The 14,876-nt window shown below is 43.9% G+C and overlaps 1 protein-coding gene across 3 annotated transcripts in view; it reads left to right on the plus strand.

The window, feature by feature from the left end:
- The window catches only part of ETV6 (ETS variant transcription factor 6), a 248,035-nt gene extending 241,950 nt beyond the window's left edge, over window positions 1–6,085 (plus strand). For 2 of the 3 annotated variants that reach the window (XM_015151078.3, XM_077952438.1), the window contains one exon: window positions 1,700–6,085. In XM_015151078.3, the coding sequence (XP_015006564.1) occupies window positions 1,700–1,805 (106 nt within the window). In that variant the 3' untranslated portion in view covers window positions 1,806–6,085. 3 annotated transcript variants of the gene reach the window in all.
- The last annotated feature ends 8,791 nt before the right edge of the window (window positions 6,086–14,876 follow it).

A 14,876-nucleotide genomic window follows, 5' to 3' on the forward strand; every position in this document is an offset into this window, starting at 1 on the left:
AAGTTTGCCAACAATGAGCAGGAAAAGCAGTAGTAGCCAGAAGATTGATAGGCTTCCAACAAAAGATCTTCAGTAAGAGAAAGGAATAGTGCTCTTCGTGAGGGAGAGATGAGTCCTTTTTGAGGAAATGAATGTTAGAAGCCAGACTTGCCACAAAATGAAGGTTTCTTGGTGTAAGACCTAGTATGTGATCAAGTGAGGTGTTGAATTGTGAGTACTCTCCACAAGATGTTTCAGTGTTGAAGATGGATGTTTAAGTGTTGAAATCATGGACTAGTGCCATTAAGCAGCTCTTTGATGAGGAGGCAGAACACAAAGAATGAGTAGGACTCAACTCGTGAGAAGAGTCAGGAGGGCTCCAGATAAGGGAAAAGCTAAAGATGTGTAGGAGAGCGTGTGCCATGATTTATACAAGAGCCTAGACCACTAGACTGCAGTGGGTTCATACTGGTGAACAGTGGAAAATAAGAGCTTCCTAGGTAAAGATGGTAGAAGAACCCGATGAGCAGAGCAAAAGGATGTACCCTTGACTTGTTGAGTGGTCCTTGTAGGCTTTTGCACATGGATGAATGAGAGAAAATGTAAGTTCTAAGATAGTGGTACAGGGCAGAGTATATGGGGAGAGAAAAGTATGCAGGCACAGAGGGGAACTGGAAAGGGTGCCCCTACAGTGCAGGCGGAATATCTGCAACCAGGCTGCCTTCCTGAGCCATTGTAAATCATGGTCGAAACATGTCATTGATGTCACTTCCAGTTTAACCCATTGAACAGGAAGATGAGGCTTGCTGTACACCCCAGTTGCAAAGGTAGACAGACCAACGAAGGTTCATTGCTGTCATTTTGGGTGAATCCGTGATAACGTTGTAAAAGATTCTCTCTTTTTTTGCCTTTCTAATTTTCCAGAAGCTCCACTAAGTTGTCCTATTGTCAGCATTTTTCACTTAACATTTAACTATATCCTTTGAAATGTAAGTTTTGAATACCATTTCCTGGGCTCACAGTCTGGAATGGAAGTGGATATACAGCTCTCGTGAGTCTGTAAAATCTAATCCTGTAAAAGAAAGAAACATATATACATGGTCTGGACAAAGGCTTTCCTGTATGGTCATGCAGTAATACACCACACGGTCCCAAAGGGTGCTCACTACCTCACAGACACCTAGACTTTTTTTTTAAAAATAATTAGGATTTCACTTTGTCACCCAAGTTAGAGTACAGTGGCATGATCATAGCTCACTGCAGCCTCAACCTCCTGGGCTTAAGGATTCTCCCACCTCAGCCTCCCAAGTAACTAGGACTACAGGTGCACACCACCATACCCAGGTTGTTGTGTTTCGTTTTGGTTTTTTGTTTTTTTTTTTTTTTGGTAGAGGTGGGGTCTCGCTATGTTGCCCAAGCTGGTCTCAAACTCCCTAGGTTCAAGTTGTCTTCCCACCTTGGCCTCCCAGTGCACTAGGATTATAGGCCTGAGCTACCATGCCTGGCCCTAGTCTTTTTAAATAATCATTTTGCCACTTTTTAGACAGTCAGAGAAAGGGGTACCTTTTCCTAATTTGCACTAAGTTAGCGTTAATCTCGGGGTTCAGTAGCTCTCCAGCTGTATAAGATGATGGAGACTTGCTTTATACACAGGTTAGAGTTCAGAGTGAAGACGGCTTTAGGAAAATGGAATCTCTTAACTCCTCCACTTCTTCCAAAGGTTTATGAAAACCCCAGATGAAATCATGAGTGGCCGAACAGACCGTCTGGAGCACCTAGAGTCCCAGGAGCTGGATGAACAAATATACCAAGAAGATGAATGCTGAAGGAACCAACAGTCCACCTCAGCGGGCCAGCAGCCCAGGGAGCCCCTGCCCACCAGGATTGCTGGAGGTGTGACGGAGCAGGCGGGCTGAGGAGAGTGGAAAAGGAAGCGACCCAGAAATGGCAGGGACACTTCTCTTGCAGACGAAGAGGGACCCTGGAGCACCTTGGACAAACCACCCAAAGGCGGGGCTGGAATTCTGGCAGAGGGCATGAGCCTGGGACTCGCATGTCACGTTTCCTTCTCATTTGGAATCTCCATCTGTAATTCCTCACCCTCACCCTTCCACCGTTGTTAGTTTCATGGTGTTTTTGTTTTTATTTTAAGAACATGCAGTTTGACTCTTCATCATTCATCTAGGGGAAGACATCCGATGTTGTTTTCCTATGGAAATATATATCTATTATATATATATTTTTTGCAAACCTCACAAAGTGCGGCAAGCCCAGCTGGTCAGGAAAGAGAATACTTGCAGAGCGGTTCAGGTTCCTCTTTTTCCTGCCACATGGATCAGGTTTGTTCCTGTTACTGTTGGGTCTTGGCTGAAAAAAAAAAAAAAATGCTTTTAAAAAAGATAAAATGAAAAGGAGAGCTCTCTTTTTCTCTCTCTTGCTCTGTTCTTCCCTTGGTCCCCTCTGTCCTCCCTCCCTGCCTGCTGTTGCGATTCAGATGCCTTCTGACAGAGTTCAGCCTCTTGGAGAGTCTTGGGGATTGTTGGCACCTAAACAGGATCAGTGACCTGGGTGCTTTGTGGCCAGCAGTACAGAATCAAACCCACATCCCAGCATTTGGCCACCCATCTGAGGGAGGCCAAAATCATCACAGATGCTGCTGTACTGCAGACAGATACATGCTAGTCCAGAGAGCCACCCCTGAGATGACTGTGAGAACCATGCATCTAAGGCGTAAGATAAGGACGGAAGGCCGTCCAAGTTACTTGGAAGGCCTCGGCAGTTGGGATTAGCTTGGGAGCGCTGCAAAGTGGAAAATATGAAAAGACCACACAGGCCCAGCAGTCTAGAAACTGGGCAAAAATCTTCTGCAGTGGAGATTTATTTTTCCAAAGCAGGTAACACCTAGGCAGAGGCTGGTGAGGAAAGATCCTCTCTGCTCCATTCCAAAGGCCATCTTGCCGTCAGTTTCATGCCTTCGCCTGATTTTTTTTTTTTCAGTTCCTAGCCTTTTTTAAAGTTTCCTGGTCTCCACTGGACACAGAGCATTGGAGACGGAGGATCCTAAAGGGCAGTCTCAGTTGCAATCAGTGTTTGCCCAGCCTGGGCAGACAGGAAATTCCTCGGATCCATTACTTTTCTTTCTTTCATAGCTATGTCTCAGAAAGGACCCATCTGTGGCTCTTTTTCACCTCAAAATAAGATCGATGGTATCTTGTAAAATGAGGGTAGTGCCACTTAGTATTTTTGATGATAACAGATATTTTTAGAAAGCTGTTTTAGATTTTTTTTTTTTTTCCTTTTCTAGCCATCTAAATTGACTCTTCCAATATAGGTCTCAGAAATCCAATATTTGGAATACAATTTCTTTTAATCCAGATTAGATCTGCCTTACAAAGCACCCCCTCCTCGTTCCCCTCTGTTTCCTCCACTCAGCTGGGGGAGCAACTCACAGCTCCTCCAGGATACGTATGTGCCCTCAGCAGCAGCTCCCAGGGAAGTTACCAGACCCCCGGGCTTCTCCCCAGCCTTTTCTGAGTTGAGTCAGACCCGTAGAGTTTGGGTCACACAGGCAAGAGGAATTTTCCCTGGGCCTTACTGACAAGGACACCAACCTAGGGTGCGAACAGATGGACTGTGGTTCAAGGACACTGGAATTGAACTGATCAAGGCTCTCTTCAGCCTTGGTCTGTCCCTGCCTCTTATCAGAGCACAGGTAGACACACGGGCGTAGCCACCCCACTTCTACTGTCACAGGTGCCCCACCATTCGACCTTCCAGGAGGTCAGGGGCCTTCTATGTGAGGTGAGCGGGTCTCAGTCTGCTTGAATGGTGATGAGGTTCTGCCAGATTTCAGCACACTGCAGGTGTCTTTTGAGAGCGTTCAGTAGGACATGGTGATCCCTAATTCAGCCTCTAAGATGACTGGTATTTGATCTCAAATGCAGAGATTAAGCCAAATACCTGATGTATTATGAAAGCCACTGATTTTAAGAATGGAGAGAAAGGGATTTGTACTGCATCCCTCTGTATGAATATGAAATCAGAGACCAGGGCATGATGTTGCTCGGGTTAGAGCCTCTCAGTCTGGCCTCTTCACCCAAGTGCAAGAACTCAGTCTCTTACTGCTCAAAGAATCTTACAGTTGAATTACGGAGGGAAATTCCCTTTTGCCCCAAGAGTTTCTATATTTAAAGCAATATCCCAGGAGAATAAGTTAGACTTAGGATGATACCTTCAGCCACTTGAAGAAGAAATAGAAGGCACTCATTCCAATATAGTCTTTATTTCCCATTCAGATACAGGTTGAGCATCCCTAATCTGAACAATTAAAACCCCCAAATGCCCCAAAATCCAAAACTTCTTGAATGCTATGACACCATCAGTGGAAAATTCCACACCTAACACCTTTGCTTTCTTCTGGTTCAATGTACACAAATTGTTTTATATAGAAAATTATTTCAAATATCATAAGATTACCTTCAGGGCTATGTGTATAAAGTATATATGAGCCATAAGTGAATTTTGTGTTTAGACTTTGTGTCCATCCCCAAGATTTCTCATATATATACAAATATTCCAAGATACAAAAAAATTTAAAAATTCAAGACCCAGAACACTTCTGGTCTCAAGCATTTCAGGTAAGGGATATCCATCTGTACTACCAATAATGATTTTGTAATCCCCCTACCTGCAAATGTCCTCTTCATTTGTTCTTTATGAGAAGACCTGGGTAGTGCCAGCACCTAGATACAGTATTTACACCCTGCAGACCCTAAAGATTTCAGATTGAATTTAGCAAACCTTGATGAAGTACTTGCTGGACACAGTGAGGCACCCAAAGCTCAATCAGCCATAATCCCTGCTTTCAGAGTTTAGATTGTACTTGCCTAATCCACCCAGCATGAAATTTCTCATTTCAACACTAAGGACTAGGGGTGTTGTCAGGAGACAAATCGGAAGTCAGGAGAGGAAAATGCAAAGGAGAGCTGCCATGTGATGGATCTGTACTCTCACTTGGGTCTTGAAGTTCTCATTCCTACATCTCAAGCTAGCCAGGCCGTCTCCTCTGTATCAGAAGAAAGCACTGGTAGTTGGCTAGACTGGCTATGTTGAAGGTAACATGAACTCTAAGATCTTGACCCAAGGCGACTTGGTCTTGCTTAAGGTGGCATCACCCATGTTCCAAATCATTTGGGGAGGTGAGGGCATCCCCACAGAAAAAGAGGAATGACAGACCAATGGATTTTTCTCCTTTCAACAGTATGTTTGGAACCCTCTTATCCAGTGTCTCTTGATACTGATCTCTTGTCCAAATGAGAATGTCGCTTTAGCTGAAATTCAAATGGCTGTGACAATTTACTGAAATGATGAAGTAAACCACCATTCCCACCTTTTACTGCCTAGGCTCCAAGTCTGAATACATTTTTGAAATAGGAACTCCCTTTTGCAAAAAAGAAACCTGGGGGTCAGGGAGGTGAAGTGACTTGCCCTAGGAGCAGACAGCATGCCAAGAACGGAATTAGGATCAGGATCCAGCCTGGGCTTACCTTATCTGGCCCATTCCCACCCAGGAAACTGAAGATAAAAGATTTGGGAAAACACATCAAGAAGAAGGGGCAGTTTTCTTTGCCCAAGCATTTGGTGCTAGTCAGAGGCTGTTCACTCTCTCCTGCTCCTCTTTGGAGTAGAAATAAAGGCTGTGACACAAGGAAGCCAGTGGGGTGGGAGGGGGGCACAATAATCCCTGCCTAAAACCCACAGAAGACTAACCTGATACTCTTGACCCAACTGCATCAACACTAAACAACTGCAGACCCCCTGAATCTTTCACACATGCCAAGTGAACATTCTTGATGATTTCTTTGTGACTGCAACCACCTGCAAACCAGAACGAATCTAGAATTTCCTCCCCCCCCCTTTTTGTTTAGTTTCTAATCTCTTGTTTATGAGGTGTGGGGTTTATAAGGGACTGAATCAAATGAATGTAACAAAAAAGAAAAAACAAAAAAAAAAATGCCTTTTCTCAGGGCCAGTGAGTTGCAAATAATTTTTAAAGAAAAGCCTATAATTACATCATCTCAATAAATTTTTTATAAAAAAAAAAAAACAAGTCCAGAGTCTCTGTTTTTAATAATATGAAATGCAGTCAGACAAGGTGCTCTGATGAGGTAAATCCTGTCTCCACTCAATTATGGCATAAAGGGCAGTCAATGGTTTTTCTCTGGCAGGAAGCCTCCACTGCAGAGCAGTCTGCAGGCGATCTTTAGTCAAGTGGCACCGGAAAAGTCAGAGTGAACCATTCCGATCTGAGCAGCTGCCACAGGTGGAAAAATTGCCAAGAGGAACCCCAATCAGAGATGCTTGGGACCCATGCTGTGGTGAAGGTTTATTAGCTCACCGAGAACTTAGCAATGCCTGGTCCTCACACAATAGAATTGCCCCTTAAATCTGCTGAGATCAGGGGTCTAAGCCTACAAGGTGATGAAGGCGTAAGGGCTGGGATAGATCCTATGACTAAATACAGGACTGTAATGACCTAGAAAGTCATCACACCGCTCAGAGCCAGCCCACATGCTCAGAATGTCCCAGCCAACCTGGCCAACAGAGCCACCCGCCAACCAGTAGGCACTTGGGAGTTCAAGATCAAACATTCTGCACTTGACCAGAACTATCTGCCATCAGAGGTGGGTGGAAACAAGGGGAAGAATGAAAAACGAAGCAAATGCGTTGCTGTTGAGCAAATTGGACACAGGTTCGAAATGTCTAAGAAATCGACGGTCTTAGAAAATGCTGTTAGTTTACTTTTGTATTTAGGTTAACCCAGTTACTCTGTATCCCCTGAGAATGATTGCTGAAATTTGGCCCTATATTCTGTATGATCAGAGCACAGTATCAAATAAGGGTCTAGATATTTTTTTGTGGTGCTAAAAATGCATTCGAAGCTACTATTTCTATAATGCAGCATTAGAGAACTGCTAGAAATGCAAATTATCAGTTCCCACCCCATAAACGGAATCAGAAACTTTGGAGCAGGGGCTGAGCAGTATGTTTTAACAAGCACTCTGGGTGATTCTGATGCACACTGAAGTCTGAGAGCCACTGCTACCAATTTCTTCATCTTAGTGTGAAAGAGAGCGTGTAGCAATTTAAACAATAAACTCAAAATAATTGATGACAACTAATTTGCATTAATAGTACTCACACACAATAACACCGCATTTTCCTAATGGTAGATACAGTGTGGAATGAGGCTAAGTGGACACAGAATCACATACCAAAGTCATCGTCTTGTTTTCTCCAAACCTTTTAAGCAATCAGTTTGCTTGTAAAGATGAGCTGTTTTAAAGGGTAACTCTAACAGCTGACCTGCCCTTGCAAATTAGAGCACAGCAATTTATCCACTTATGCCCACTTATCTGCCTAACCAGCCTGATCTAAAAAGAAAAATAAAAGGATCATTCTCATCTGCTAAGTGACCTTGGCTATCTGTACCCGGAATTATTAAGCAGAGCCTGGATGAGCATTTAACCAGGGCATTTGCAGAGGACTCTAGAACCGCTGGGCTAGACCAGTGCCTCTCAAACCTGAAAGTGCTTATGGATCATCAGATGATCTCAGGAAAAAAAGCAGATTTTGCTTCAGTAGTATATTGTGAATTCTGGACAGAAGATCTATTCTTCTACCCTACTCTCTGGGTGGGGCTTGAGGTTCTGCACTGTTGTTGTTGTTTTTTGAGACAGAGTCTCACTCTGTCACCCAGGCTAGAGTGCAGTGGCGCGATCTCGGCTCACTGCAAGCTCCACCTCCCAGGTTCAAGCAATTCTCTTTCTCAACCTCCCGAGTAGCTGGGATTACAGGCACCCGCCACCATGCTTGGCTAATTTTTTTGTATTTTTAGTAGAGATGGTGTTTCACCATGTTAGCCAGGATGGTCTCAATCTCCTGACCTCGTGATCCACCCGCCGTGGCCTCCCGAAGTGCTGGGATTACAGGTGTGAGCCACTGCGCCCGGCCGAGAGTCTGCACTTCTAACAAGCTCCAGGTAGTGCTGATGGTGCTGGTCCAGGGACCACACTTTGAGTAGTGAGAGGGCAGTCTCCCTTCAGACCCCGAAATGCTGACTGTAATGCAAAACTGACCGAACCCCTCTCTTTGTTGTTTTCCTCTGTTAATTCTTCCCTAGAATGGTCCCTGGGCCCAGTCCTGCTCTGTGAGACGTTTGCTTGTTCCCTTTCAGGGCAGCATCAAGAGTAAACAACATGATCAAAAGCCTCTTCACCAAGTGAAGGAACAGCTAGCTATTCATGTCCTGGACCTTCATACGGACATTCATGACCAGATGCCTCATGGTCATCATTCTTGTGGGAAGCAATGAGAATTCCAAGCATCGCTGTCTCTCAGCCTCTAGCAAGACCGGTCTTGATTGCTGAAAGCAGATAGAACGCTAACAGTGCCATTCCTGATGTTCTAAATGGATAGAGAGGATGGATGAGCAGATCTTCCATCCAAACAGTCCAAGGTGTTGATATTAAAATCAGTTAATCCTGTTTGTTAGGACTTAACAGATTCACTGTTTTCTTATTTTTTTAAATTAAGGCCTTCAGTCTCCGCCAGATTCAGACGGTAGATTTCTGTTAGTAAAAACCACTGAGGAACGTCTGCTTAATCTTGTCTGAGACCATAGAAGACTATTTCCTCTCCCCAAACCCTCTTAGTAATGGCCTCCTGGAGTCCTCTGAGATGTTCATGCCTTTTCCCTCAACCAGAATTTTGGTCATTAGATCCCATATCAGATCATCCACCTGAGTTGACATTTGTTTCTTCCGATGCCTCTGGGAGAGCTAAGTGCTACCTTGGTGGCCCAGCTGCAAGCACTTCTAGAAAAGTAACTAAATGCATCCATGCAGTGAATTGCTCACGTGCCTCTGCCCCCACTAGAGTGCTCTAAAGGTAGAGTATTTTATGCACATTCTTACTACCAGCCCCTTGCATGTGGCTGGCACAAGTTATATGTTAATAAGTGTTTTAAATGGGAGTGAAGTCAGAGAAACTCTTTGTGACCTTAATTTAGGCAAATATTTCTTGACTATGACACCAAAAAATCCACAAAAGGAAAAAATGGATAAATTGGACTTCATCAAAATTAAAACTTGCTCCTCAAAAAACACCATATTAAGAAAATGAAGATAAGTTATAGACTGGGAGAAAATATTTGCAAGTCATTTGATAAAGAACTTGTATCCAGGATAAACTTCCACAGCTCCATAAGATGAACAACCCGATTTTAAAATGGTCAAAAGATTTAAACAGACATTTCACCAAAGAATTTATAGAAATGGTTGTTAAGCACACAAAAAGATGCTCAACATTACTAGTCACTAAGGAAAGGTAAATTAAAACCACAGTGAGATCACACAAGTCATCCACAAAAGGCTATAATAAACAGACTGTCAATTCCAAGTGTTGGCTAGGAGGTGGAAAGCTGGAACCCCTCATACATTGCTGGTGGTGATGTAAAATGGCACAGCCACTTTGGACAACAGTTTGGCAGCTTCTTAAAAAGTTAAGCATAAATTTGTCATATCCAAAAAATTTCATGCTGACGTATCTTCTCAAAGAAATGAAAACACGTCCACATAAAGACCTATACACCAATATTTATAGCGGCATTATTTTACTTTATTTTCAAATGGAGTCTCACTCTGTTGCCCAGGCTAGAGTGCAGTGTTGCAATCACAGCTCACTGCAACCTGAAACTTCTGGGCTCAAGCGATCCTCCCATCTCAGCCCCCTAAGTAGCTGAGACTACAGGTGTGTGCCACATGCTGGCTTTCTTTTATTTTTTGTAGAAACGGGGTCTCGCTATGTTGCCTAGGCTGGTCTCGAACTCCTGGGCTCAGGTGATCCACCTGCCTCAGCCTCCCAAAGTGCTGGGATTACAGGTGTGCGCCATTGCTCCCGGCCCAGCAGCATTATTCATAATAGGTCACGCCTGTAATCCTAGCACTTCGAGAGGCTGAGGTGGGATGATCATTTGAGCTTAGGAATTTGAGACCAGCATGGGCAACATAGTGAAACCCCATCTCTACAAAAAATTTAAAAATTAGCTGGGTGTGTTGGCACACACCTGTGGTCCCAGCTACTTGGGAAGCTGAGGTGGGAGGATCACTTGAGCCCAGGAGGTTGAGGCTCCAGTGAGCAGTGATCACACCACTACACTCCAGCCTGGGTGACAGAGGAAGACCCTGTCTCAGAAAAAAAAAAAAAAAAGGCCAGGCGCAGTGGCTCACACCTGTAATCCCAGCTACTCGGGAGGCTGAGACAGGAGAATCGCTTGAACTAGGAGGTAGAGGTTGCAGTGAGCCGAGATTATGCCACTGAACTCCAGCCTGGGCCGCAGAGCAAGACTCTGTCTCAAAAAGAAAAAAAGAAAAAGACAAAAACCAGAAACAATCCACACATCCATCAACTGGTGAATAGATAAATAAAATGTGGTAGATACAGGCAATGGAATACTACTTGGCAACAAAAAGGCAACAAACCACTGATAGATGCAGTAACATGAATGAAACTCAAAAGCATATTAAGTTAAAAGAAGCCCATCACAAAAGACCACATGTTGTCTAGTTTCAGTTAGATAAAATTTCCAGTAAAAGCAAATCTATAAAGATAGGAGATGAGTGTTTACCTGGGGATGGAGGTGGGAGTGGGGATTGAATGGAAACAAGCAAGGGGGAACTTTTGGAGATAACGGAAATGTTCTAAAGTTGGATAGTCATGATGGTTGCACAAATCTATACATTTACTAGAATTTATTGAACACTTCCCTTATAAAGAGTGTGTTTTATGGTACATAATTTTACTTCAAAAATGCTGTTAATACAAAAAAAAAGGAAAAAGAAAAAAGTCTTCATAAATCAATTCATGCCGGTTATATGGTAAGTGGGACTGTCTTCAGGAGCTGCACACAGGACTCAAATAAAGGAACTATAGAAAAATATACTAATAATATAATATACTAATAAAAATGAAACATTAAGAGAAATCGTGACAGTGGAAAATCATCAACTATGTTCTGTTCATCGACCAACCTCCCCAGGGCTGGGCCTCTCAACAGTCCAGGGAGTCTGAGTAAACCACAATCTCTCAGAAATACTTTATGGACACCCACCCACTGCCAGTATCAGGTGGCTCCAGGCAGTTGTATAGGCAGCGGCCCTAATTTGAACTGGTAGCCTAGGATATTGGAAGACCATTTGATGCTGAGACTCCAAGTCATAGATTCTTAAAGCTACACAGCAACATAAAGGCCAACTGAATCAGTAGGTGTTTGGTTGTGTGTGACCCCAGGGCTTCCCAAAGGGAATAAGAAGTAATGCGGGGGGCGGGGGCGGGGAATGCCTCAAGAATGAAGCTGGGAGCCTGAGAAGGACCCAACTGAAATCAGAGGATGGGAACACCAAGCAGGGAGATGGTTTAACACACCTGTGGGCTATTGCTCTTCAACTATGAAATTAACATCTATTTAGTAGGAGTGGAGAGCAAATGATTTTTTACTAACAACAATGAGACTTTTAGCCAGGTGTGGTGACTCACGCCTGTAATCCCAGCACTTTGGAAGGCCAAGGCAGGTGGATCACGAGTTAGGAGTTTGAGACCAGCCTGGCCAACATGGAGAAACCCTATCTCTACTAAAAATACAAAAATTAGCTGGACATGGTGGTGCGTGCCTGTGGTCCCAGCTATTTGGGAGGCTGAGGCATGAGAATGGCTTGAACCCGGGAGGCGGAGGTTGCAGTGAGCCGAGATTGCACTACTGCACTTCGGCCTGGGTGACAGAGCGAGACTGTCTCAAGCACAACAACAAAAAATGATGAGACTTTTATGTACAAAATAAGAAATATGCACTGAAAATATCACGTTTTTATTTTATCTAAAACTATCTCAAAAGATAGTATCTTTCCATTCATAACAGTCACGTATAAAAGATAGAGATATATTCCATGTCTACTACAATGGAAAACATCTTCAAAATGTGTTTTAAAATGATTTCCTCTGTCTGTCATGTTGGTAAAACGTTTTTCACTGTTCTGTAGTTCATATTCCCTCTTCTCTTTCCTTTTATGAATATCTGAACTAGGCAGCCTCTTGGGAAGTGTATGAAAGACTTTTAAAATTAGATAATAAAATAAATCACTCATTCCTGATAAATAGCATTATACAGTCAATCATTTTTTCCTCAGAACTTTAGCCTATTGCAACCGTAGGGAAAGCATTTTGAGGCCACGGTCTCAGAGCCAGGTGAACAGCCTGCAATCTCAGCACATGCTTTGCTATGTGTGGAGCAAAACTGTCATTAGAGAGAGGGCACTACCAGAAAGGATGTTGGTTTTGTCCACCTGAGAATTCTGTCTGATGGGCAATGTCTGGACGTCAATGTCCAAATTTCATTTTGCCAGTTACATCAGGAATTCTAGACAGAGACTAGAATTGGTACCAAGTTCACTGGTACCAAGTTGCTGCTTTATTCCCTTCTGATTTAGTGTCCCTGACAGGCTGGTGCCCAACACAGCTGGCTGCTGGCTGGCCTGAGAGCAACAGCACAGGACACTTACACAGGTGCAGTCTGCAGTCAGAGTGCCCAGATCCAAGTCCCACACCTGCTGTCATTAGCTATGTGACCTCAGGCCATGAACTTAACCACACTGTGCCTCAGTTTCCTCAAATGCAAAATCGGGATGATGATGATAATAGTGCCCACCTCAGAAGGAAGGTTGTGGGGATTAAAGGAGGGATTACAGAGAAAGTGCTTAGAAAAGTGCACAGCACATTCCATACTAACTGCTATGATTTCTGTAATTTAGTCTGGATCTACTGAGCCACCAACCACTGCTTCACTCAGAGCAGCTCTGCTCTTATCATTTCTACACATTGGGATTCCACCAAAAGACACCTTCTCATAAAAAAAGTTTCCATGGTTTTTGTTTTGTTTTGTTTCAGTTTGAACATCATGGAAGGATTGCAACCCCCTCACTTTACAGATGAAGGGTCAGAGGTCCAGCAGGGTGAGAGGCTACCCCGAGTCCTCCCATACCCTGGGGTTGTCTGAGCCTGAGTCCCCACCTGGCATCCTCACTGCACCTCCCTTCATGGGGCCACATTCTCAGTCTCGAAGAGCACCTGACCACTCAGTGATATTTATTTGTGGCAATGGACTCAACCCAAGGGAAATATTGGCTTGACTCAGGTTTACGGAGAATATTTTGATCTGATTTTGTTCCAGTTCAATAGCTTTAGGAAATGTGTAGGTTTCATTCTATGTAAAATTAGTATGCCAAGCTCTTTGATTTTGTTTTCTCTTTCTTTTTAAGAAAGTCCTGACTCAGCTACCCTATGCACAAAACAATATTATTTGGGTTCAGTTTTGGGGCTGGGAAATTTGAACACCACTTCAAAAAGGAGCCTTGAATGTGGAGGAGCCACATCGCTAGGCCCTAGAAGTCTTGCCATTTCAGGAACCGGGGGGTCAAGCTGTGAGAATCTCCCAACCATCTTGCTCCCTGCTGGACTCCTGGTTTGCTTTTTTTGTTTTTTTTTTTTTGGTGGGGGGGGTGGTTTGAGACAGTTTCACTCTTGTTGCCCAGACTGGAGTGCAATGGCATGGTCTTGCCTCACTGAAACCTCTGCCTCCCAGTTTCAAGCTATTTTCCTGCCTCAGCCACCCAAGTAGCTGATATTACAGGCTCCCGCCACCACGCCCGGCTAATGTTTGTATTTTTAGTGGAGACGGGGTTTCATCGTGTTAACCCGGCTGGTCTTGAACTCCTGACCTCAGGTGATGGCCCGCTTCAGCCTCCCAAAGTGCTGGAATTACAGACATGAGCCAGCGCGCCCAGCCTTTTGCTAGTAAAGGAAAAGGTGCACATGACCAGGTTGAGAATATCCTCTTTTGCAACAGGAAGAACAGCAGCCACGCTGTGTCCCATCTAACCACTATCTCAGGCAACTCACCTAAGGTTGGAGCCTCGGTTTCTTGTAGAATTATTTTCCTCAAAGCACCATGGAAATCATTCAATGATGAAAATGGGTAACAATCCTAACCCATACATGATATTTCCCTTCCCTTTTTCCTGCCTGCTAAATCCTCCCCACAACGCACATCCACACTGCCCTTCCAGCACTAAATTTCTGTCTTCTAATTCTATAAAATTATGAATGGGAAAATCACCCAATAACAATTGCCGAGGTATCTTAGACCTTTTGTTTCTAATCAACTGAATTGCCACTTCACCTCTTAAAGCGATGTATAGCCCTCAGTCAAGACCTTGGCCAAAATAAGGTAATTACCTTTTGACACAACCTGGGAAGTCAGAGCATCCTTCCTCTGCCAGTCTCCCCAAAGAGGAGCCTCCCCCAAGACTAGAAATCCACAAGCTCTCTTTCCCACTCAATCTCTTCCTCCTAGTAAAAGTCTGTGTGTGCCATTTGCATCAGCTTGGAGCTGGTTAGTCAAATCATGAGATGAATGCAAATTCTCCAAGAAATTTGAAATCTGCTTTGGGCAATTCAGTTTGGATCTCTCTCGTTTCCTTTCCTTAACAGCCCCCAATACCGGTTCGCTACCTGAGGAAAACCTAGGAGGGCATGGAGATGGCTGTATTCGCAGACCAAAGATTTTCCATTTAAAGGAAATTTGGGGTTTGGTTTAGTCTGTTTCAGTGCCATCAGGGTTTTAAACAATCAAATAAATCTCCCTTGCTAGGAGTTACTTCATTCTCTGCCCCGAACAGGATTCATCACCACAGTTATCTTCAAACATTGCCTCGGTGCCAATGGTGACATTGGCACTTGGCCAGGTGTGAGGGAAAGTCACCCTTAAGAACCTTCCCTGTGAAGGG

This window comes from Macaca mulatta, chromosome 11 (assembly GCF_049350105.2).
Source record: "Macaca mulatta isolate MMU2019108-1 chromosome 11, T2T-MMU8v2.0, whole genome shotgun sequence".
NCBI lineage: Eukaryota > Metazoa > Chordata > Mammalia > Primates > Cercopithecidae > Macaca > Macaca mulatta.